The 25,675-nt window shown below is 35.7% G+C and overlaps 1 protein-coding gene across 9 annotated transcripts in view; it reads left to right on the top strand.

Moving 5' to 3' along the window:
• The window catches only part of TRDN (triadin), a 426,217-nt gene that overhangs the window by 297,591 nt on the left and 102,951 nt on the right, over positions 1–25,675 (top strand). For all 9 annotated transcript variants that reach the window (XM_056125007.1, XM_056125005.1, XM_056124999.1 and 6 more), the window contains 2 exons: positions 7,712–7,759; positions 13,405–13,452. In XM_056125007.1, the coding sequence (XP_055980982.1) occupies positions 7,712–7,759; positions 13,405–13,452 (96 nt within the window). The remainder of the gene's footprint in view (positions 1–7,711; positions 7,760–13,404; positions 13,453–25,675) is intronic.

The following is a 25,675-nucleotide window of genomic DNA, read 5'->3' as shown; positions in this document are numbered from 1 at the left end:
ATTGAAGCACTGTATTATGCATCCTTAGTAAGTTAATGGTTAGCACTTAGAAATGCGTAATCAAGAAAATATGTAAAACAAAATTTATAATTTTGCAGCAATGGTAGAGAAATTTAGATAGAAAATTATTTGAGAAGTGTTTATTTTCCTCCTAGAAACAAACCCACATAGATAAAAATGTACAGTTGCAATGAAAAATCCCTCTGAGCTATGCTATCTATGAAATACTAATCAAGTTTCAGATAAATCAGCATTTTTAGAAGAAAGCAGATAAGGTTGCTTCATCTTTTACCATTATAAAAGTTTCCAGAGAGCGAACATTAAACACCTTAATTTTCTGTAAGAGGATTGGATTTGATATGAACTCCTGCCTTCAATACAAGAACTAATTAAAAATAATTTACATTATTTGATTGTCTATAGGTCTAAAGATCCATTTCTATAACTGAGAACTGGTCTTTGAACTTAAAAGCACACATTCAAAGAATGTTGATATTATAGGTATATAGAGGTGTATTTGTAAATTTAATGTGTATGGTGAGAATTGCATCTTTTTTTTTCATTAATGTGTCTCGAGATACTGTGATTTACAAATTTGTTTATAATAAAGTTGATTCAGGCATACAATGTTCCAATACCAATCCTGCACCAATATCGTCTTCCTTCCACCAATACACCCAGGTTCCTTCACACCAGCCAGCTTACCACCTTGGCAGGCAAATAACATAAATTTCAAATGTCATGGTCCACTACAACTTCTCACTTGATCACTTGACATCTCATTACTCATCGATTTGCTCAAGCAGGTGCCGGTAACATCTCCATCCGTCCCTGTTGCATGCTAGTGTAGCCCAATGCCATCTGCTCATTCTAGGAACACGAAGAGCCTCAAACCGATTGTTCAGGGTCTTGACAAAGAAATCTGACCATCTTGTAGGTGGGCAGCCACGTGGTCTTTTGATGTCTAGTGGAATCCAGTCGGTAATGGCTTTGGTCCAGCAATTGTCTCCAAATCACATTATGTGTCCAGCCCATTTGATTTTTGACGCCTTGGCAAATGAGACAGCATCCCTGATTCTTGACCATCAACGGAGGTTAGAACTCAGATTCTTTCTCTTATTTGAGTGAAGTGTATTACTCCAAGCATAGCTCTGTTGATTCCTCTTTGGAAGACCCAAATAGCGTTCTCATCCTGTTTTCATAGGGCCAAGGTCTCTGAGGCGTATGTTAATGCAGGAAGAACAGTGGAATTGAAGAGATGTGCCCAGAGCCGGAGGTTCTTTGTCCTCTTAGCTATTTCTTCGAGGCTCTTGAAGGCATTCCAAGTCACTCTGTTCTTCCTACGCAGTGCAGGTGCCATGTCATTCGTCATATTAACTTCTTAACCTAGGCACACATAACTGCTGCATTCGGAGATCTTTGTTCCATTGAGAGTGAATGGAACATCAGGAATGAGACTGTTGCTCATAATCATTGTCTTCGTGAGGTTCAGCTGTAGTCTGACCTTTCCACACTCATGGTCGAAGTTGGCCAGCATTTGTGATGCTTGGCTAGTGTTTGGTGTTATTAGAACTATGTCATCAGCAAAGCAGAAGTGGTATAGTTGCTGACCATCTATCTTCACTCCCATTCCTTCCCGTTCCAGTCATCACATGATGTTCTCGAGGGTGGCACTAAAGAGTTTCAGTGAAATGGTATTACTCTGCCAAACCCCCATCTTGAAATGGATGATCAGTTCTTTGTAGAATGGTGATATCCTGATAATGAATCTGTAATACAGATCAGGGAGGATCCTGATGTATTGAGTCTGAATGCCCTTTTTGGCTAGGGCTTCGTTGACCACTTCTGTCTCAACAGAATCAAAGGCCTCCTTTAAATCAATGATTGTTAGATGGAGTGGCATTTTGAACTCCCAAGAAACCTGAGTGAGCTTGGTTATCGTGTGGATATGGTCAATTGTGCTGAATCCTTTGCTGAATGTGGCTTGCTCGCATGATTGTCCTTCATCTAGTGTTCTGCCAATCCTATTCAGGATTACTCAAGTGAACAGCTTGTAGACAACAGACAACAGGCAGATCGGGTGATAGTTGCCAATGTCGTGGATGTTTCCCTTCTTGTACAGTAGTTACAGTCCTGCTGGTTTTCCACTGGGATGGAACCTTGCATTCAGACAGGTAGCGTGTGAAGAGCGAAGCCAGTGTATTGATGAGTACCGACGGCAGATTCTTCAGGTGCTCGCGTCTGGCCTTGTCTGGGCCAGGTGCTGTTGGCTTCAGATTTTGGAAGGGAGGACACTGGGAACAACATATACATCCTGCAGAATTTGGTATGTGGGCAGTTGGAGGTGGCTATCGAAGAGATCTGAGTAGAAGTCATGGATAATCTTCTCCAGTGCCTTTCTGGAAGATTTGATAGATCCATCAGGACGTCGGAGGGCAGTCATCTTGGTCTTCTAGTTGGCAAAGGACAGGCAGGTGTTGCAAATGCTTTTCCCGACTTCTGCTACATCTACCAGCACTGCTGTTCTTCTCTCTTTAAGGTCTTCCTTTATTGCTTCTTTGCACTGCTTTGCGAGCTCGGATGTTCACTTGTGGTTCCCTGAGGTTTGCGCCAAGCCACATTGGTAAATCAGCTCAAGAGTTTTCAAAGACAGCCATTTTTTTTGTGGCTATCTCTCTTTTAGCATTCCTCTCTCACAATCAATGAGGTGCTGAACCAATTGATTATATTCCTTGTCAATGTTGTCAATGACAGCATCTTCCCATGTTGCCACAATAGTGCCAAAGAGCTATTGGTTGGTGGTCATTCTGGGAGTTCTCTTCTTAGACTTTGCAACCCCTTCTTCCTGCTTTGTGAAGTAGAATTTTGCACAAGGCAGATGGTGGTCTGATCCCATTTGAAATTTTGGGACAACAGCGACATTGGTCAGGCAAAACCATTAATTGAATATGATGTGGTCCATTTTTTTGTGGAATCATTCACAGGGAGACTCCCATGTCCAATGTTTAGATTAGGCCTTCTGGAACTGTGAGTTACCATGGACGGTCTTGGTCGACATGATGAACGCAGACAATCTCTCACCTTTTTCTTTCCATTCTAGGCCATGGGTCCCAATGTGGAGTTTTTTAGCTAATCTTCTTCATCTTATCTTGGCATTAAAATCAGCGACAATGACTTTGTAGAAGGTGTGGTCTTTTTTTATAGAACTTCTCCACAAACCACAAACTTCTCAATTTCTCCTTCATCATAATTGGATGTTGGTACATAGACAACAAAGATAGAAACTGCCAGTAGTGAGTCACATCTATTCAAGTATAATTGTCTGATTCAGGTTGTTAGGCATTCGAATGAATCAATGATCATGGCCAAGTTTGTGTTGACAAGGACACTGAGCCCTCTGTTGCCTGTTTTGTTGCATGTTACAAGGAACAGTTCTTCTCCAGTGTCTTCTCCAGTGTCAGAAACGGCGTGATGTGATTGATGCCTTCTTATCTCGGTCAGACCAATGATATCATACTTGATCTTTCATGCTTGTACCATCAGATCTTCGATGGATGCATCTGATGCCAGCATACGTGCATTGAAAGTACAGACAGTCATTTTTGTCTTTCTTCATTTTGGCAGACTGGTTCGGCCTTGAGATTTTATTAGTCGCTCCTTCCTCATCCTTCTTAATGCTGCTGTATTGGTGGCTCTTTCAGGGTCAGGGGAACGAGACCCATTGTATTTACTGGTTTTGGCATATTGAATATGCCATGGATAGCATGCAAGGCTCTGCAATGTGGGTGGGATACTCTCGGTAGCTTTCCAGACTCTTCGAGAGGGATAGAGGCCTTTAGCGCGGCCTCTAATTGCCCTTGTAGGTGTTCCCATGGTTCAAACAATATTTGAACCCTATCAAATATGATGCAGCAATCCTGGAAGATGCGTATTAAGTGTCTTGTCTGGTAAGCGTCTTGGAGTATGGTGATAGACATACTGGGTAGTAGAGACAGTGGAGGTAGTGGAGGTCTGCCGGTGGGGTTCTTATCTGGTGCTGGTAGGGTGGGTCTTCTGTGTGGAATCCCCAGGTTGCTGGCAGTTGTTGGAAGCAGACAGGGCAGGGTAGGTTGAGGCTCCTGCTTTTAATCCCTTGGTTTCTTGTGGTTGGTGGAAGCAGGCAGCGGATCTCTGTTCCCAGGTCCATTGAGTCTGGAGTCCAAGGTCTCCGTGTTCCACTTACCTGGTTCTGTGGGGCTTCTGTGTGAGTCTTGGCCTGAGCGTCCGGAAAGCATCCTGAAGCATGGCGGCAGCTGGGTAGTGGAGCAATGGCAAATAAAATTATCAAAAGATCAATAAAAGTTCATTTGTGATGATTAATTGCCACATTTATTAATTAAGTAGAGGACAACCATATGCACCATTAGTGAGTATCATATTCAATGCCACATAATGGGAAGCTTTTCCTGGCCTATTAAAAGATCACCTTTAAAGCATCTTGCAAAACTGGATTCTAGGCTATAAATTACTTAAGCTGCTGCTTGTCCATGAAACTCTATATAGTTCCTTCAAATCTGAAAGATAATCTAGCTGAATAGAGTGTTATTGATAAGGTGGTAATTTTGTTCTTCGATATTTTCTGGTCATAAAGTCATCTGATAAGATCTACTATACATCTTATGTGCTTTCCTTGTATTAACTTCTTTCAATATGATATTTCTATTTTTGGATTTTGTCATTTTGAATATAATGTGTCTTTGGGTTTTCCTAGTTGGGTCTATATTCGATGGGGCCTTTCAGGCCCATTTTGGGCAACTTTATTATGAACAAATTTGTAAATCACAGTGTCTCAAAAAACATTAATGAAAAAAATGATGCAACTATCACCATAAACATTAAATTTATAAATACACCTCTATATACCTATAATATAAACATTCTTTGAATGTGTGCTTTTAAGTTCAAAGACCAGTTTTCATTTATAGAAATGGATGTTTACACTTATAGAAAATCAAAAAATATGTATTTTTTTATGTAGGAGTACTGCTATTTATTCAGTCACTGATTAGCGAGTTCGATTCCTCCGCCCCTCTCGGAGAGCCCGGCAAGCTACCGAGAGTATTCGATATGCCAGACACAGTAACAACCAAGTCTCCAATGGAGACGTTACTGGGCCCGCTCGAGCAAATCGACGATCAACGGGGGGCCTTTACCTTACCTTACCTTACCTTAGCTGATTGAATTGTGCATGAACTCACACCCACCACCTGGCCCCCTGGCGCCGTGTAATCCCATCAGCGGCCAAGACTCAGAGACTACAAAATGCAGCTCCAGGAACCGCGCGGCCGCATTCGCGGCCGCGCTACATCTTATCAGAACATCTGGACAAACTTGCAGGCTATCGAATATAGCCTGCCCACAGGGCAGAGTCTGGCAAACTCCCCGTGGCGCACCAAATATGCCAAATACCAGTAACAATGATGGGTCTCATTCTCCTAAAAAGCCTTGAATATAATCTCAGGGCTAGGATGAAAGAGACGTTACTGGGGCCTGCTCGAGGCAATCGACGATTAACAGGATGATGAATGAATGAATGATGAACTCCACCTTACTTTCTTTTTTTATTTTTTACAATTTTATTTATTGAATCACTGTGAGAGCAGTTACAAAGCTTTTGGGTCTAAGTCTCGGTCATACAATGAAACACCCATACCTTCACCAGTGCCCATTCTTCACCACCAAAAACCCCAGTATACCCCCATCCCACACCCTCCCCCTACCTGTGGGGCAGATGATTTCCACATTACTCTCTTTCTACTTTGATCACATTCAATATGTTGGCACCAGACCCACCATTATTATTTGAGATTATATCCTAACACTCAGATCTGCTGAAAAGGCAACAGTAGACAATTTGTGTTCTATTGCTGGTTATGAATAACATATGATGTTGTGTGGCTGCAGTAGGGCCATGTGATTTTGAAATTCCAAAATTTTAACACTTAAATCTGGAGGGATTTCTGCCAAAAGCCACTGGGTTTTGAGATTTGCTCCTGAGTCTCTGGGATCATGGCTGTTGAGCAGCTTGATCTGGAGCCAGAGAAGCCGTTCGTGCATGATGACTTGGGGTCTCATTGGGGTGGGGAGGACAGGCCCGGCCCCAACCCGTGAGACCCAACAAGTTTCGTCACTGCGGGCCCAAGCCTAACTGTCCAATGGCCTCTGGAGGATGACGGCCACCGAGCCGCCAGGGGGAATCAGGCTAAGGGACAGCACCTTTTCCTCCCTGGGGTGGCCTGGCAACAGTAATCTACTGCGTGGTGAGTTTAAGAATCACTAGTATGAGTCACCTGGAGGTTATGTAATTCCATGAATCTGCCTAGTTTCAAAGCTCCAAGTCTTAGATATAAGTGTGAAGCAGATAATATTTACATAATTGGTTGCCTTATTCAATCATGAATTCTCTTGTATCTAACATGGTGGCATTAAACTCTGAGATAGTTTTGAGATCTTCTTTTGGCATTAATCTCATTGCCCCAGGTCTTACACAACCCAGGGGGCAAGCCAGCTTGATGTCTCCTATTGTTTGGCTAGTCCCAGAGGTTCGGCAGCTTAGTGTCTATGAGTGAAGAGGATGCAAAGATACAAAGAAAAAGAAAACCCAGAAGAACATATTCTAATTATAAAATGTAAAATTACAATATAGAATATTTTGAAGTCACTAGTTAATTTTTTATTTAGTTTTGTTTGTGTTTGGGGGCTACAGGAGGCAGTGTTCAGGCATTACTCCTGGCTCTGTGCTCTGGGATCAAACCCACATCAGCTGCTTTCAAGGCAAGTGCCCTGCCCACTGTGCTATTGTTCTAGCCCCAACTTTTATTTTTATGATTTTTTATGTATTAGAGATAATGGAGACTCTAACTAGCTTCTGTTTGAGGCCCAGAAATATGTACTAATAGCGATAGCACAGCGGGTAGGGCGTTCGCCTTACAAGCGGCCAACATGGCCGACCCGAGTTCGATTCCTCCGCCCCTCTCGGAGAGCCCGGCAAGCTACCGAGAGTATTGGATATGCCAGACACAGTAACAACAAAGTCTCCAATGGAGACGTTACTGGGCCCGCTCGAGCAAATCGACGATCAACGGGAGGGCCTTTACCTTTACCTTTTAAGAGAATTTGAGATGAAATCTTCAGGGAACATTTCTCCCACATTAGGTGTTGAGATAAATTCAGAGAAACCATTTACTCTTTTCTGTTGCTCTTTCTTTCTTGAAGAAAATATCAAAATAGAAAATTTTATAATATTGTAACTATATTTAATAGCAGAACTGATTGAGTTCCAGCACTGTTTGCATTTTTCCTAAAGACAAAAGAAAAAATGCTTTCCCAAGTCATACTTCACTATAAATAAAAAATTTAGATTCCCAACTGATTTTAAGATATGTAATTGATCATTACTGATATAAATATAAAATCTTAGTATCACAGACTTTTATCTAGAAAGAGTTTCTTTGTTGTTACCTAAGAAAGTTTATTAGTTAAAAAAAAACATGCACTTTAGGACATTTTATAGAACAGTTTCTCTGCTGCTTGCTGCTTGCTTTGATCTCAGAGTCCATATAACTCATCTTTTGGGCAGATTAAGTATTTTTTTACTTACAAGAATTTACCATATCAACCTGGAATGTTTTATTTCTATTTACCTCTTAATTTGAAGTATTTTCAATTGCAGAAACTGAACGAACTAAAGAAGAGACTGGTGCTGCTTCAACTAAAAAAGGTAAATACAGCTTAAAGAAAAAGACATCATGGTGATAGCTTATTTGTACTATGGTTTGTAACAATATATAGATTAGTGTTTATAAAAGTCTTTATTGATTTTACTTTTGCTTTGATGCAGAAACAAACTTACACAAGACAAAATAGCTTTGCTTATGAGGCTTTGTGTTTGGTGTCCTGATGCCAATACTTTTATTCCTTTAACATCATAAAATAAAAAAGAATAATTACAATCCTAATACAAGGTGGTTTCTGAAAAACTGAAGGAATGCAGCTATTTAAAATCAATGGGATACAAATAATATGTAAAGCATTCAAATCCAAAATCTTCTGAAGGACTTTTGAGTAAAACACATCTGTCTAGTAGAATTTCCACGAATAAGAGTACTTTGAGTAAATATAATAGAATATTAGAATGTTTCTTGGGGTGCTCTTTGGGGCACATTTTCATTTTAGGAACATATATGAAAACTTGGAATTTAAGCTTTCAAAAGTGTTTCTCTCTTGCTATATTTAATCAGAGGCAACAACTGCATATATGAATATAATATCTATTAGGTAAAGGTAAAGGCCCTCCCGTTGATCGTCGATTTGCTCGAGCGGGCCCAGTAACGTCTCCATTGGAGACTTTGTTGTTACTGTGTCTGGCATATCTATTAGGAGATATTTAAAACAATGCTTAAGAATGTTTCTATATACTAGAACTAAAAGCCATGACAAAATTTTTATATATTTGCATCAAAAGAAACTAGAAAGCTACCCAAATTGTGTTTTGCCTTACAAAATTAGCAATAAAGTAGTTTGTACAGTACATATTAAGTCATCTCAAGTTGATTAAATAAACTGATTGTAAATAGTAACATTCAGATACTAAATATATATATATTTTAACACCTATTACGCAAAAGTTATATGACATTTTTTCTTGAAGACTTTTCTTACTGCATATGAGTACTTGAAATAGTAGCAATATATTAAACATGAATGCTGCATATTCTTGCTCAATCCCAGGCAATTTGTAAATTAAATTAATTAATACACTAATACAAATAAATCCAATATATTGATGAATAAATTATAATATGAATTAATACATGGTTTAATATATATTTTAATATAGAAATGTTTAATACACATATGTCTAAGGAAAGATTAAAATAGACTCAATTTAAATATGAATTACTTTGTCAGATAGTAATGAAAAGCGACTGACTTACCAAAATTAATGGCTACCCTCTTTCAAACATCTTTATCATGCTGAGCTTATGGTATTTGGGTATAACATATTTGCTAGTTAAAGTGTTTTCTTAATTATCTGGTATTTGTAATGTCATTTTTATAGTCAATTGCAACTACAGGTTTAGAAATCTTTTCTTTCTTATTGTTTCTCTCATTTTCAAAATTACTTTCATTGATTTCTATCATTGTTCTTAATATTTAATCTCCTTAATATTTTACCCAGATTCCTCAATGTCAGAGTACTAACATCACTTCTATATTTTCTCAAAAGTGGGCATCTTTTCCTACAATATCAACCTCTCACTTTCAATTCTAGGATTCGATTATATCTAATCCATCAGTTCTGGGATTGTGGTTACTTTGTTTTCTTTGTATTAGTTGTGGTTCCTGAAAGAGTAAAATATAAATCCTTTTTTGTTTGTTTGTTTATTTCCTAAACTCCTCCAAATATAGAGGAAAGAGAACTCATTATCTTAGCAGTAAAAGAATTTTCAGGTACCCTCAGGTACATAAATAGAAATTGATTAAGGAATCTTCTTTGGATTCCAGGCAGTAAGAAAATCTACTTACTTAGAAGAGCTGTTTATTCTTAAAGTTTATTCTTCACTGAATTAAGTTTCATGAATTTTACATTAGAACTAGAAATGAAAAAGATCATAATTTCATGCAAATGTTTTCTCTTATATAGTTATAATAAGCATTTTTGGTTATTATTTTTAAGATACAAAAACCAATACTTTAGGGAACTAGCTTCCAGCTATTTATTTAGTGTGCAAAGAATTATGAACCTTTCTTAAAGAAAAACTTGTCTTTATGCATAAAACATTTCAATTGTTTTCTGAAATATATTTACTCTTCAGAAGATTAAAACAAAAACATTTATTCACTCTATCATATTTAAGTCTTCTGAATAAAATAATTATGATTAAGACTATACATTCATGTTTTCTATTATAATTGCTAGTGATGAGATTTTTGTTTACAAACTGACTTGAGAGACCATATATAGACGAGAACAATATGTACTATATCTGTCAGAACTCTAGATCTTTGCAGCATATACATTAAAGTCCTAACTTTAGACCAGAATTAGGCCTTTTGCAATTGGTCTCATCTAACTTTTTTTTTCCCTTTATTTTATTTTTTTAAAGTTGTAGATTTACAATTTTTTGTGCTTTGGTTTCAATTATACAATGATCAGATACCCATCCCTCCACCAGTGCCCATTTTCCACCACCATGGATAATATCCCAACCACCCCCATCCCCCCATCCCCCCTGTCTCTGTGGCAGGGCAATCCCCTGTGTTCTCTCTCTCCTTTTGGGTGTTGTGGTCTGCAAAAGAGGCTTTGAGTGGCAAACATGTTCAGTCCATAGTCTACTTTCGACATGCATCTCTTCTCCTGGGAGGATCCAGGTCTCATCTAACTTTAGATTGTTCAATATCTCTTCCAAGAACCATATTCGCCAACTAAACTTGTTCACTTTCTACAGACAACCCCAACCTTTTGTCACATCTTCTTTGGCAACATAAATTCTTTTCTCTTCCAGGAAAATCACTAACAACAAGCCCAACTTCTTTCTCCCTCAAATAAGAATATTTAATCACACAATATTATTTTTCAGAAAATATGTATAATCATCAAGAATAAATTATGTAAATATATATGCCTCTCTCATGTAGTTGATATCTATATATCTGCATAAATATTGTTTTTTATAATTATCCCCAAAGAAAATGAAAACACGTAAGTTCACTGGTGAATTCTTTTATGCAAAGAGATCTAAACAAAAAAGTAATAGATCAAATTTGATAAAATATCCAAAAGATTGAGTGCAAATAAGTTGGTTTTATTTTAGGTATGCAATTTCTAAAATCACTGTATCACTGTCTTCCTGTTGTTCATCGATTGCCTCGAGCAGGCCCCAGTAACGTCTCCTTCGTCCTATTCCTGAGATTTTAAAAATGCCACATTTGATACTCTTTCAGGGTCAGGAGAATGAAACCCATCATTGTTACTGGTTTTTGGCATATTGAATACACCACGGGGAGTTTGCTAGACTCTGCCGTGTGGGCACGATACTTTTAGTAGACTGCCATGTTCTCCAGAGTAAGAACTCGCTTCCAGGAGCACAGTTTTATAATCTCTGGGTCTTGGTCATTGATGGGATTACACGGCGCCAGGGGCAGTAGGTGGGTGTAACGCCTACATACTGGAAGATGGGGATCTGGGTGGAAGAGGCCCCAGTCCCAATCCGAGCAGGCTTGGAGATCTACGTCCCGAGTCCTGCACACCTGGGTTTGTGCAGGGTTTTATAGATTTTATGTAGACGTTACACCCACCTACTGCCCCCAGAGCAGTGTAATCCCATCAATGGCCAAGACCCAGAGACTATAAAACCCTGCTCCCAGAAGAGAACAGTGCAGTGCAGTCTCCTGCCTCCATGCCTGGCTGTCCTCACCACGGCCCCTCGGAGCAGAGTGGGTTGAGTTTCCCTCCCCACCCCGAGCAGAACCCTGGCAGCTGAAAACCTCCAGTTCCAACCACAGTTATGCCTAAAACCACTCTCCACACATTTGGATGAGCCTCACGCATGAAGGAACTGGCTGAGGAACCCAGGTGTGCCGGACCCAGGGCGTAGACCTCCAAGCCTGCTCGGATTGGGAGTGGGGCCTCCTCCACCCAGATCCCCATCTTCCAGTATGTAGGCGTTACACCCACCTAATTTCTAAAATATTGGTAATTTAAGCAGAAAAACAAAAAATAGAGCCTAGCATAGTAAAAGTAATTTAAATAATTTGACATTAGAATTGCAAAACGTTCCATTCTCTGATAAGTCTATACAATAATATTAGTAAATATTATACCTGATAGACTAAAAACTACATAAATTCCCACCTGACAATTGAATCAAGAAAACAGGTGTTTTCTATAACCACTTGTATTACATATTAAATATTTTAGACACTACAATAAGGTGAGGAAAAGAAACAAGTATATGAATTAAAAAAGCAAGATATCAAATTGATTATTTGCTATGATCAAAGCCAATTAGATAAACATTTTTAATTGTTGTGAGAGTTGTTCTAGATACTATTTAAAATGTAATCTATTTGATTCAATGGAGATCTAAATCTCTGACTTAACTGGATACCAGTTGGGTACTGAGGCAATATATTCAGAGGTGATAATACAGCAACACATACATGTTTTTAGGAAACACAAGATTGTAGACAAATAATGATGAATGAACATCCAAAATTTTATTAATAGGTTAAGTTGGAGGGACAACCACATTTCTATATTTAAAAGTTGCATTTTCATGGGGCCAAAGTGATTGTGCAGTGGATAGTGTCTTTGCTTTCCATGCAATATACACAGGTTTGATCCCCAGTACCTCATATGGGCCCCTGAGCCTCACCAGGATTGACCTCTGAGCACAGATAATAGGAGTAAGGTCTGAGCATCACTGGAAGTGACAATGCCCTGTCCCCACGCCATGTGCATTTTCAGGTGTCAAAAAAAGAGATAGTATAGGAAGTTAGAGTTTGTCCTTTATGTGTTTAACCCCACCACCTCATATGGTGTCCTTGCCTGAGCACTGCTTGATGTACACCTGCCATCCTGCCAGCAAAGATGCATTTTCCTCCACTTTTGCAACACCGTGTAGTAATGCCTGAATAAGATGGTAATGCAATATTCAGTTCACCATCAATTCTTGCATTAACAATTATCCATATCTCCTGAAGATCTTTATTTGGATAAATTACTTCAACTGCGTTCCCTTAGAAACATACTGATTTTACAAAAATAATTTCTATTTCTTTGTATGCACTAGGTAAAATGTAAGTATTCTGTGGAGGATGATAAATTGTAGAGAAAGCTAAGTTCAATGAAAATAGCACTTAAATATGAATCTAATTTCTCTTTGGGTTACATGTGATTTGGGATGACTCTATTTATTATTTAAATGATCTCAAGCATGATTACACTGCTCTTTCAGTTGACTAAGCTTTGTTAAGCTGGAATTTAAAAGAAGCATCTAGTTGACATTTTTTAAAGACACTTAGTAACTCCAGCAATAGCTTGGAATGTAACTCGATTAATCATAATCCTGTCAAGTGGAATTCTTTGTACAGCTTATCAGAATACAAAAGAATTAAGTAAAAAAAAGTGTGAAAAGTATAGTCAGAAGAGGCAAGAGATTACTTCTCTTTCCATAATTCTTTAAGAATAGACTTATAATAGATTTCAATAGGATCACAGAGAAATGAGAAATGTTGAAAAAGTTTTCAATAGCATTCTTAGAAAGAGTATTTGCTGTTGATGAGTTACAAAATACTTTTTTGAGCAGACGCCGCATTTCAATCTGAATCTGTTATTTAAACTTTATCTCTGCTTTGCAGCTGTACCTGGAAAGAAGGAAGAGAAAATAACCAAGACAGTGGAGCAAGGTAAAAAAAAATGAAGGAGGTTGACATAATCTGCTTTAGAAAGACAACAACATGAGGAAAGCACTGGATTCAGACAGGAGGAAGACAATAGCCATTAAATCTACTGCTTTCTGTCACTGTTCATGTTTGTTTCTCTGTGCCAGGGAGAATGTGAGGAGGTAATGTGGGTGTTGTTCTTTTGTAAAGCAAAAATATAAGTTCAAAGCAGAAAAATTCCACAGACTGTTTAATTGCTTCAGAAGAAATGCTGAAGACTGTGGGGAACAACAAAATTAACCAGGGACTCGAGGGATATTTTCCTCTTTGATTCTGGTTTTTAGCATTACCCTAACAAGCATAGTTTAAAGGATAAACAAGACACAATTCATTTTGTGACAAACTAATTTTGTACTGCTAAAATCTAACATGTAAAAGTCAAAATAGAAGAAAGAACAGCAGAAGTAAGTTAATTGAGTTTATACTGTGATCTCAGAAAATGACTTTCCCCGAAATCCAAAATTTCAGTGTTATAAACCATAACACTAGGTATAATGCATTATATTCAAATTTATATATGCATAATAATTATATCACCACAAATATATTTAATAAATTTTGACCATAGAATTACAAAACATAAACATGAACGTTAACTTAGAGGTAATAATTTCAATTATTATTTTCCTCTTATTTAATGTTTAAGTAAAGTAAAGTAAAGGCCCTCCCGTTGATTATCGATTTGCTCGAGCGGGCCCAGTAACGTCTCCATTGGAGACTTTGTTGTTACTGTGTCTGGCATATCGAATACTCTCGGTAGCGTATTTATATTATGATATTCATTGTTTATTACAATAATTAGTATTGCCTTAAGAAGTGAAGTTAAGGTAATTCCCCTCCTCAATTTGGGATTAAATTAAATTCCTAACAGTACTTTAAAATTTTATATAAATATATAAAGATATAGTTGAATCCCTTGTACTTCAGATAAAAAAAACTGCGAGTAAGCTTTCAGATAAGTTTAATGATTAGATGAGGGCTATATTTATGCTTTTTAAAATAAAATCTCATTGGCATCACATAGAAAAAAGTATTATTTAAAAGCATCTTTGTGTACAGAACATTCAATAAAATTTTTTAACTTATTTTTAGAGTAGATATCTAGTCCCAATAATACAGAGGATAATAACCATAGATCCTGATGCCCATTTGTCCTTTGAGACAAGATTCTTCAGTTTTTATTACTGTAAAGTGAAGATTTAATTAGATTGGCTTGCATAGAAAACGAATAAAAAATTGAAACTTAAAAATATGTGAAAAAATGTTGAAATTTTTAAATTCCTGAGCAAGTATATAAAATTTACTTAATATATACCTTATAAGATCACCTTTAAAATAGGTGATATAATTGATGTGCTTTTATCTCACTTAACCTCAGTTATTTTTCTCTATAATATAAAACTATTGATTACTTGTACTTATAAATTTTTTAAGGTAAAGGTAAGGTAAAGTCCTCCCGTTGTTCATCGATTTGCTCGAGCGGGCCCAGTAACATCTCCATTGGAGACTTTGTTGTTACTGTGTTTGGCATATCAAATACATCACGGGGAGCTTGCCAATAGTCAACGCATATTTAGAGAAGATTAATAAAAATATAAAGTGTTGACAACAATAGATAAGAGATTTAGGTATTGATTGTTTTATTTAGCCTTACCGCCATGTTGGTATCAGTTCATTAATCCTACAATATTCATCCAGGCAGACAAAAGACTTGGATGGCTCTTACTGTTATGAACTTACTCCAAATGATTTCATAATTAGTTTTGAAAATAACTTTTTCATACTAAATCTTAGACTTTTTGCTTATGTAAAAAAACATTTTAATGCTTCTGTTTATATTAAGTTAGTAAATCATCTTAGATTTAAAATTGTAAAGCACTAACCTTGTATTTATTAGCTAATAAGATCAAATAAGAAATAGGACAAGTATAATTTGAATATTTTGTTAAGATATATCTAAGACTAGTACTTCATATAAATAAATTTTGTGATTTTAATAACCCAGTAAATTTATGTGAGAGCAAACCAATATATTTCTAATTATGCGAAATTAAATAATATGGTTATAGTCGAATACCACTAGAATAGAATATTATTGTGAAGTAGTGTTCTATTCTTTATTCATAAAATGTTTTAAGACTTTTTAGACTTTTTTTTATACAGGTTGTTGTTATCTTCAAAATTATAATATGACTAATTAATAATGCATTGAAAGCCTACAAGTAGGTTTTAAAGCTGATTTTGAACTTTCAATCTTGAACTTTTAGGTTTATATTGAATAAATAAATTTGTGGTTTTCAAAATTCTTAATAGATTTTTAATTCACATTGTTTTATAGGGAAATATGTATATCAACCCTGTGCATTTTATTGCATATAAGAAATATTGATTAAACAAAATTTATGTTAGGGATAAATGTTAATGGTGGAATTAATTTTTTAACATAATTTAGTAAAATCAATCTCCTACTTTGAAATAAGTAAAAATTTAGTATACCTTGTCCAAAGCTATAACTATGTATTCCTATTTATGATGAATCATATGTTCTTCATTTATCCATCTCATGAAAAATTTTAATTAGTAGACTAAGATTTTGAGTTCCAAAAAATATAAATTCCTCTACTTTAAGAGCCCTCAGGCCTTTAATTCCCACCTCCTCTTATATAGAAATTATCTAGAAGCAACAGCAGAAAATGAAACTTTTACATGAGAATTCTATGAAATGTTTTTCTCCAAAAAGTGAACAATTCTTTCATTGTTTCTGTTTGGGAACCACACTGGGAGGTGCTCAGATCTTACTCCTGGTTCTGTTCTCAGAAATCACTTATGGTAGGAATTGAAGGCCTATAGCAATGACATGGATTGGGCTGGATTAGCAGAGTGTAAAATGAACGCATCTCACTCTCAAATCTGCAATTTTATAGTGAGAAGCAAGGAATATCAAAATTAAAATACTTGCTGCCACATACGAGGGTTCTTCTTTTTGCATTTGCATATATATACATATCATATTTATTTAACCTCCACTTATTACTTTGTTTTAAATTTTGCATACTTTTAATATCCTTTTTGGTATTCCTTTTAAAAATGTACATGCTCTTTGAAGTCCCATTTCCCTTTCACTTTTACTGTCTCCCTCTACCTAACCTTTAGTAATTTATTCACTTATTTTTAGCTAAATAAACTAAATAGTCATTTTAAGAAAGCTTTGATAGCTTGTTACATTTTGGGGCAGAGAACAAATTCAATAAAGCAACTTTAAAGATCTTATTGTCATTTGAGTCCAACATCTTTCTCTACTTTTTAAAAATTTTCTTCTATCCTTCCATAGTCCATCTGTGAAAAGCTGGAAAATCTAACAATAAATTAAAAAGTATGCATATAATATTTTCCCACTTACTTCTATCTAAGATCCTTATGAAATTTTTTGAAGAACTTGTACAAGTGTGTGCATATAATAAGTATTCAGTAGATGTTGATGAAGTTGATGAAGACATCAAGGCATTGTTGAAGAAAGTCATATTAGGTGACCTTGATTCAATGAATTTGCCTCTAAATGACTGCACTGCTCTGCACTGTCCTCCCGTTCAATGGTTTGCTCGAGCAGGCCCAGTAACATCTCCATTGTGAGACTGGTTGTTACTGTGTTTGGCATATCAAATATGTCACAGGGAACTTGCCAGGCTTTGCCATGTGGGCGAGATACTCTCAGTAGCTTGCCAGGCTCTCCAAGAGGGGCAGGAATCGAACCGGGTCGGTCCGGTGAGCTGCATGCAAGGCAAACACCCTACCTGCTTTGCTATCATTCCAGCCCCCTCTAAATGACATGCAATTAAAAGAATAACCAATATGCAAAAATGTCCCTCCCCAAAGAAAAGATTGTCAAATATTTCAGAAACAATAACAAGTGGTTAAATTTTTAACTATCTTCATTTTAAACTGAAAATAACATATAAATTAATTGAATGTGTATTATTCATTTATGTCATTACTATTATGGTTTTTAAATGATACTTTTACATAAAAGACACTGCACATGCAGTTATCATCCAAATAAAGATACAACAATGAGGTTTTAGTAGTTCAACTAGTATACTACAAAGTGAAAGAGACTTGAATTGCCTGGTTAGGCCAATGAACGGTCTCATAGAAATGTTACGTCTTATCATTGCTTTTATGTTGAGACTCTGGAATGAGATTATATAATATAATATATTCCAGATAATAAATATTTTATTTAACAATATTTTGAAGAATCAAATTATTTACATTTAAAAAGAGGCTATTCCTTCTTTTGGGAAGTCTGGTCTAGAAATGCTTTCATTCGGAATTGTAAAATGGTAGGGAAAATATACTTTCTAAGGAAGTTCAATGGAAACCTCACTTCCAGAATTAAACTGATTGCTTTATTATAGAAGTATAAATTATGATCACCATCATCTTAACAGTTAAAAATCACTCTGAGTTCTAATTAAGGAGTAACATGACAGATTACATAGAATTTGTGTCCCTATTAACCATCAAGAATATATTTGAGCACAACTAATAAGCATTTTTATGAGTTAAATTTTAGCATGTGGGTCATAAATATATCAATTATAACTTATTTCCTATAATGAAAGATGAATGTTTCAATAAATTTTAAAATCACACTTCTAAATTCATGAACAAACTAATTTTTGTCTCTCTGAAGATTGTCTTTACTTTTGATGTTATTTTGTAAACAATGGTACCCTAATATCTGTATTCATATTCTAAATTGTCACAATAGCAGGTGAAACCCAAATGTTATTATATTGTTTTGTTTATTTGTCAGAGTCCTCAGTGACTTTTCTTCTATTTGAACATTCACAGTTTATTTAAAATCTTTGGTGTGTGCTTGTTGTAAATTTATTTCATATATTAAGTAACTGTTATTAACTACTATGAGCAATAATTTCCCTAAAAGAAACTCATTTATTTAATAGTCAATGTTTCTATTTCAAAATGTATCAAAATTATTAAGAAATAATGATTTAATATTTAAGATAAATGGAATATGCAAGTTTTAGTTAATATAAACTGTATTTAAATATTCTCATTTTGTAATTATAAAATTACCTATTTTCACTTGTGGACTGAGTGATGCTGTTGACCCTCAATAAATGTTAAATGATAATAACAATTCTATCGATTCCTGTGAATTCCAAACATTTTAACAATTGTACTTTGGTTGTTTAATATTTATTGAGCGCGCACAACAGGCTTGATGCTGGGGAATCAGTGAGAATAAGCTTTAGAGAAAAGGTGGTCGGAGGCCAGAGATAATATAGAAAGAAAGCTACTTGTATCACATACCACTGACCTTTGTTCATATCCCTGGCATCACATACGGTCTCCTAAACATAGAGCCAGGAATAACTCTGAGCATTGCTGCATGACTCCCCAAACAAACCAAAAATGATGGTCTTTGTAGTGAATGCAATGTACTTGAGAATGAGTGTTCTATTTGTTCACAAGTTTCACCAATTTTCAAGAGAAATTTTAACAATTCTCTGCTTTCTCTTTGGATCACATCTTAAATTTCACCTTCACTTCTTACTTTAAAATTCTTAGGATGTCCTCAAAGTCTTATATCTGATACATAGGGGATTCCTTTCATCATTCTGTTCTCATCATGTTCCTCTTTACATCCCCAATCCCTTTAGCATACAAGTCTAAATCAGAAAAAGAACACATCCATATTATTCTGCCATGCAACATTTTCCTCACATTTCAAACATTTATTGGTAGAAGCACCATTCAATATCGAAGAGAACTGAAACCCAATAAAAGAGTCCTGTGTGCCAATGACGTTCATGGGGATGACGTTCTTCACTCATTCTGTACCTACTTCTCATGAAAGAATCTCACTTTTGATGTTGATTTTTCCTGAAAAAAATAGCATATACTTTGATCACAATTATTTTAGGCATGAAGCATAGGTCACACATAGTTAATTGCAGTGCCCAAATGTCCTTTTTCATACAAATGCCATATTTTCATTATCATGAAAGTTAGTCATTCTGCTGTGACCATTCTAATGTGACCTCTATGTATATTTCTTTTAGTTTCCTTTCCTTAGAAACTCTGAACATTTTATGAGACAACACAGTGAAAGAGTAAGATAAGCCTAGTTACCTCTCCCCTATACTCTGTATAACGATTACCTCTCTTTCTTAATTTAAGCACTTTGTTAACTTTTATTTAGTGAAACTGGTAGGAATATGGAGTAGATCGCTTCTTAGCATTACAGGGTAGACACATACTTAAGAGTGAGGTGATCTCTTCTATTCTGCCTACATTCTATATATTCATCCTTGGAGAAGATATTTTTTTTAGAGGTAGGATTTTTTTTAAAATTTTGTATCTATATGACTGTCCTTTCTTCTTGGTAAGAAACAGTACAATATTAGTGAAATAATATACAAATAGATTTTGGAAATAGAATTGAGATCCCACATGTACATCCACAAAATTATTGTCAATTATTCTTTTACAAAGGCCTAAAAGAAGAAAAAAAGAAGATGTTCTTGTGAACAAGTATGTTGGAAAAACAGGAAATCAAAAAACATAATAATCTGGCACACAGTCAATATATTTATAAAAATATCAACTCAAACTACATTAAATCACTAAAATATAGCGAACTGTAAGAAGTAAAAAATGAAAGAAATCTAAGTGACCTTTATTCTTTTAATGACATTAGTTCTTTCACATAAAGACATAATTCACAAATATAATTTTGTGTAAATGTGTTTATTAAAATTGAAAGCTTCTGCTACACAAAATATTCCATAAAAATAAATTTCAATAAGCAAGTTACAAAATGTTAGAATATATGCAGTGACTGTAGGGCGTTTGCCTTGCATGCGGTCAATCCAAGTTCGATTCCCGGCATCCCATATGGTCCCCTGAGCACCGCCAGAAGTAATTCCTGAGTGCAGAGCCAGAAGTAACCCCTGTGCATTGCCAGGTGTGACCCAAAAAGCAAAAAAACAAAACAAAACTGTGAAATACATGAAGAACTCTTAAAACTGAAAAATGGAAAATAAGCAACTTATATTGAGTTGACAAAAGATCTTTGTAGATTCTTCATAAAGAAGATGTATAAATATAAAACAAGTTGAATAAAAATTTCTAACAATATATATCATGAGAGAATTTCATTAAAACAAAGAGAAACCACTACAGACCTGTTATATTTATTGACCAAAATCTAAAATACTGATATCCAATACTAGTGAGTATATGGATCATAAAGAACTCCCAACACTTGCTGAAGGAAATGTAAAAATGGTATAAAGATGCATAAATTTTTTTTGGTTTGTTACAATAATTGAGTGAATGCATTCTTGCCATATGATCTAATAATCTTGCTCTTTGGTAATTACCCAAATTACTCAAAACTGTGTCTCTACACAAATATTTTTATATATACGTTTATATATATCTTGATTCCTCCGCCCCTCTCGGAGAGCCCGGCAAGCTACCGAGAGTATTCGATATGCCAGACACAGTAACAACAAAGTCTCCAATGGAGATGTTACTGGGCCCGCTCGAGCAAATCGACGATCAACGGGAGGGCCTTTACCTTTTACCTTTACCTTATAAATATATATGTTCATACCAGCTTTCTTCAGAGTTGCTAATAATTAGAGCCTACAAATTTATTTTTGATAAAGGTAAAGGTTTGATAGGTTAAAAAAATAAACTCGTTTATTCATGCATTTAAAATTTAATAAGTTGGTAAAAATGAATGACTAAAAGTCACAAAAGATATGTGGAAGAAAATCAGTCTAAGATAAAAATAAATACGAAAAGCCTATGCATTACCACTCCAGTTACCTGTTTTTCCGTGGTAAAAAATTTAAGGAAATTGGAGCCATAGCACAGCGGGTAGGGCGTTCGCCTTACAAGCGGCCAACATGGCCAACCCGAGTTCGATTCCTCCGCCCCTCTAGGAGAGCCCGGCAAGCTGCCGAGAGTATTCGATATGCCAGACACAGTAACAACAAAGTCTCCAATGGAGACATTACTGGGCCCGCTCGAGCAAATCGACGATCAACGGGAGGGCCTTTACCTTTACCTTTACCTTGTATTTTAGTGATTTCCAGGAATTTGATGGTATAAATAACATACCATTAAAGGAATAAATATATTGACATTGGGTATTTTTAAAGCACTGGAACTATTTTGTTTCATGCTAAAATGATATATGTATATTACTATTCATTTCTCAAGATCCATAGAATGGTCACGGTCACGGTCCTCCCGTTGTTCTTCGATTTGCTCTAGCGGGACCAGTAGCATCTCCGTCATGAGACTTGATCCATAGAATAAACAGCATTAAAATTTGCATTATTATTAAGTGTTGACTTGGTTGACAGTGAGGTATCAGTATTGATATATTGATAATAAAAGTGTATCAGACTAGTGAGGAACATTGATGATGAGGTGGTCTGTATTAAGAGATATGAAAAAAATCTTTTTTTATTACCAATTTCATAATGAAACACTCTTCTCTAAAAATTATTAGAACCCATTAATTATTTTAGAAAGAATAGGGATATTTTTTGTTTTGTTTTAGAACCACACCCAATAGTGCTCAGGGCTTATTGCTGATTCTATACTCAGGTATCACGCCAGGTGAGCTCAGGGGACAATGTGCGTTTCCAGGTCAAACTTGGGTCTGCTGATGCAAGGCAAGCACTCTACCTGCAGTACTATCTCTCTAGCCAGGAATATAATATATGGAAATTTTAAAAAGTCGTCTATTACATGAATTTCAATGTATAGTATTGTTAAGACAGAAGCATTTGTTTCCACTCCCATATATTTTATTATATTATTTATATAAGTTAACATTTTCTTCTATTAAATTATATTTCTTAAAATCCTCTTTGTTATATCATAAAAAAAAGATTTATGCTGTAAACTTAGATTATAAGACTAATTCCAAATAGCCTTATCCTAGTTCCAGATATGCAAAAATATCAGTCATACTGATTTATTTTCAGATTGCATAAATAATTCTCCTTTAACCAAAAGCAACGTTTTTGGAAGAGATAGTTTTATATGTGTTAAGGGATACGTGTCATATAAATATAATATATGAATATTTAATTTTAAAAATAAATTATAAGGCAATATAGAATTTATTGTAATATGTTAATATATAGTAATAGTGCTGTAGCACTGTCCTCCCATTGTTCATTGATTTGCTCCAGTGGGCGCTAATAATGTCTTCATCTTGAGACTTGTTGTTACTGTTTTTGGCATATCGAATACATCATGGGTAGCTTACCAAGCTTTGCCGTGTGGGCGGGATACTCTCAGTAGCTTGCAAGGCTCTGAGATGGACAGAGGAATCGAATCTGGGTTGGCTGTGTGCAAGGCAAACGCCCTACTTGCTGTGCTATTGCTCCAGCCCAATATATTGTAATAAAAATGAAAAACTATTATAAATGACTGGTGATTCAAAACATAATGAATATAAGAATATGAACATTGGTATGAAAAATATTTTAATAGTGGAAATTCAAAATCTAAATTAGATAGCTGAAAGTAAACTAGTAGGCAAATAATGAATTGAAATATTCAGTTTCCTTTCTATGTCCATGAAATCTAAGGATTATTGCCAATTTTATTTTACTTTGATATTTTAGTCTGACTAAGACTTAAAGTTGAAATTAAATAATTATGAAATTTCTTATTATGATGATTAGACTTTTGTATAAATAATAAAGCATAAGTTTCCAGAAAAATAGTATAGCGTTTAAGGTGCATGAATGCATACCACTGACACCACATGGTCCCCTGAGCCTTACTGATCCATCCCTGGAGGTTCCTGAGCACTGCCTGAATGATCTGAATAATCTCTGGCACTCAGGATTCAAGTGGCAGATGCCTGGTCTCTCACACTGAACTGCTAGCCCAGGTGGCCAGGAATTGTCAGGAGAGGCACTGAAGTCTCCTCAGCACCACTTAGGAGCTTTCCTAAGAAAACATGATTAATTGGGGAAGAAGCATTACTACAGGGGTTAAGATACTAGTGATTCTTGCCTACCTGAGTAGGTTTCTAGCACCGAATATTATCCTTCAAGCACCAATGAGGAATGTTTCTTGGGCACAGCTAGTACCGTCCGATAGTTTCCTACCGCCACATGCTCTCCACTGATATGATGAATTTATCAATTAATTAAATAGATATTGATTTTTCTAGTATGTGCCAGACTCAGTGGCCTCTGCTTTAAAAGAAAAATTTGGAAAACTATGGTGTCTGGCAGCTGTACCAAGCATTAATATGGTACTACAAATTTGCTCATTTGTTTCTCAAACCTCACAATATGAGCTACGCTATATATATATATACTTTATATGAGTATGTATAAAGTACACATGTACATATTATCCCAACACATAATATAGTAGTTCAAATCTGATGTTTGTTAAACTGGGTAAATAAATGTCCCTTAATTACTTAGAAGCTGTAACGTCATATGTATTATTAAATTATCTTTTCTTCCACTTTCAGATCGATAAGATCTTGATTAAAAACACCTCACTGGAAAGGGTGAAAAGTTGAGATTTCATTTCTGGCTTTTATTTAAAAATCGCATACTAAGCAGACCTAAAGCACAGACATTAATTTTGTACAATTGAAGACTTGGAATTCTAAGATCAAGATAGCAGTTGATATGGTTCTCAATTCCTGCCATCACATGGTTCCCTGAGCATTACTGGTGCAGCCCTGGAGGCTTGTGAATGATCCGAGTAACCTCTGGCACTCAGGATTTAAGTGGCAGATGCCTGGGCTCTCATACAAAACTGCTACCTCAGGTGGCCAAGAATTATTCGCATGCAGCTGCCTTCTTCATGCACAATGATAAGGTAGAGAGAGAGATAGAAAGAGAGAGAAAAAGAGATCACTTTCTCATGACTTTTCTTTAAAAAGCACTAATGTCATTAGTGTCTTGCGGGCTCCAACTTACTGACCCAATTACTTTCCAAAGTTCAACCCCAGAATATCATCAGGTGAAATATTAGGTTTCAGATATGAACTGCAGGAGGTGAGTGGCAAAACAATTAGTTTAGAGTAAGATCTTAAACGAAAGTGCCTAATACAAAATAACGCTGTGAATGACCAAAATCTAGTTCTTCCTGTCTTCAATAAATTAAAGTCTTGCAATAATTTTTCTATAGTAAGCAATTGAATTTGACAATTTAAATATGCATGACTATATACGGTTCAATTTCATAACTGATGCAGATTAGGGTGTGTGTGTATGTGTGTGTGTGTGTGTGTGTGTGTGTAAGAGGATTGGGTCACATTTGCTCTGCCAAGAACTTCTCCTAGCTCAGTGCTAAGGATCACTCCTGGTGATGTCAGGAGTCAAACTAGTACTGATTACATGGAGGGCAAGCACCATAATTCCTATACTCTCTTTCCAGTCTCTCCTAATTTGTTCTTTTTTGTTTTTTTTACGATTATTAATTAATTAATATTTAAATTTTTATTAGTGAAACACCATGAGGTACAGTTGTAGACTTACAAATTTTTGTGCTTGGGTTTCAGTTATACAATGATCGAGTACCCATACCTCCACCAGTGCCCATTCTCCATCACCAATGATACCAGTATCCCTCTCAATCCCCGCCCTCCTCCATCCTATCCTGCCTCTATGGCAGGTCATTCCCTTTTGTTTTCTCTCTCCTTTTGGATGTTGTGGTTTGTAAAAGAGGCATTGAGTCACAATCATGTTCAGTCTATAGTCTACTTTCAGCAGCCCAAATTGTTCTTTAACAACACGATGTATGGTAGGTTGAAGACTCGGTTGCTAAATATGTCCATAGATGCCCCAGTTTAACTTGTCTCTCAAATATATATAGCAAGACTTATTTTTATAAATCACTATATATTTCTGATATAGTTGAAAGTGTTTTACAGAATTTGACTAAAAAAAAACTTTTGAGACACACTCTAGAACTCCTATTTTTAATGTATAATGGAGAGTAGGTGCTTTTAAGCATCTCTGAAGTCTAGCTGTTTCAGCCAAGTTATATACTGTAAAATTATCATCATAAATTTAGATCAGAATTTGTCAAAAAGATGATCTCAGGAAAAATTGTCATTAATGTTAGCATAGGGAAGAGCTTGCCAAGAGAA

This window comes from Sorex fumeus, unplaced genomic scaffold (assembly GCF_029834395.1).
Source record: "Sorex fumeus unplaced genomic scaffold, SorFum_2.1 ptg000054l, whole genome shotgun sequence".
NCBI classification, from domain to species: domain Eukaryota; kingdom Metazoa; phylum Chordata; class Mammalia; order Eulipotyphla; family Soricidae; genus Sorex; species Sorex fumeus.
This window is presented reverse-complemented; position numbering and strand designations above follow the sequence as displayed.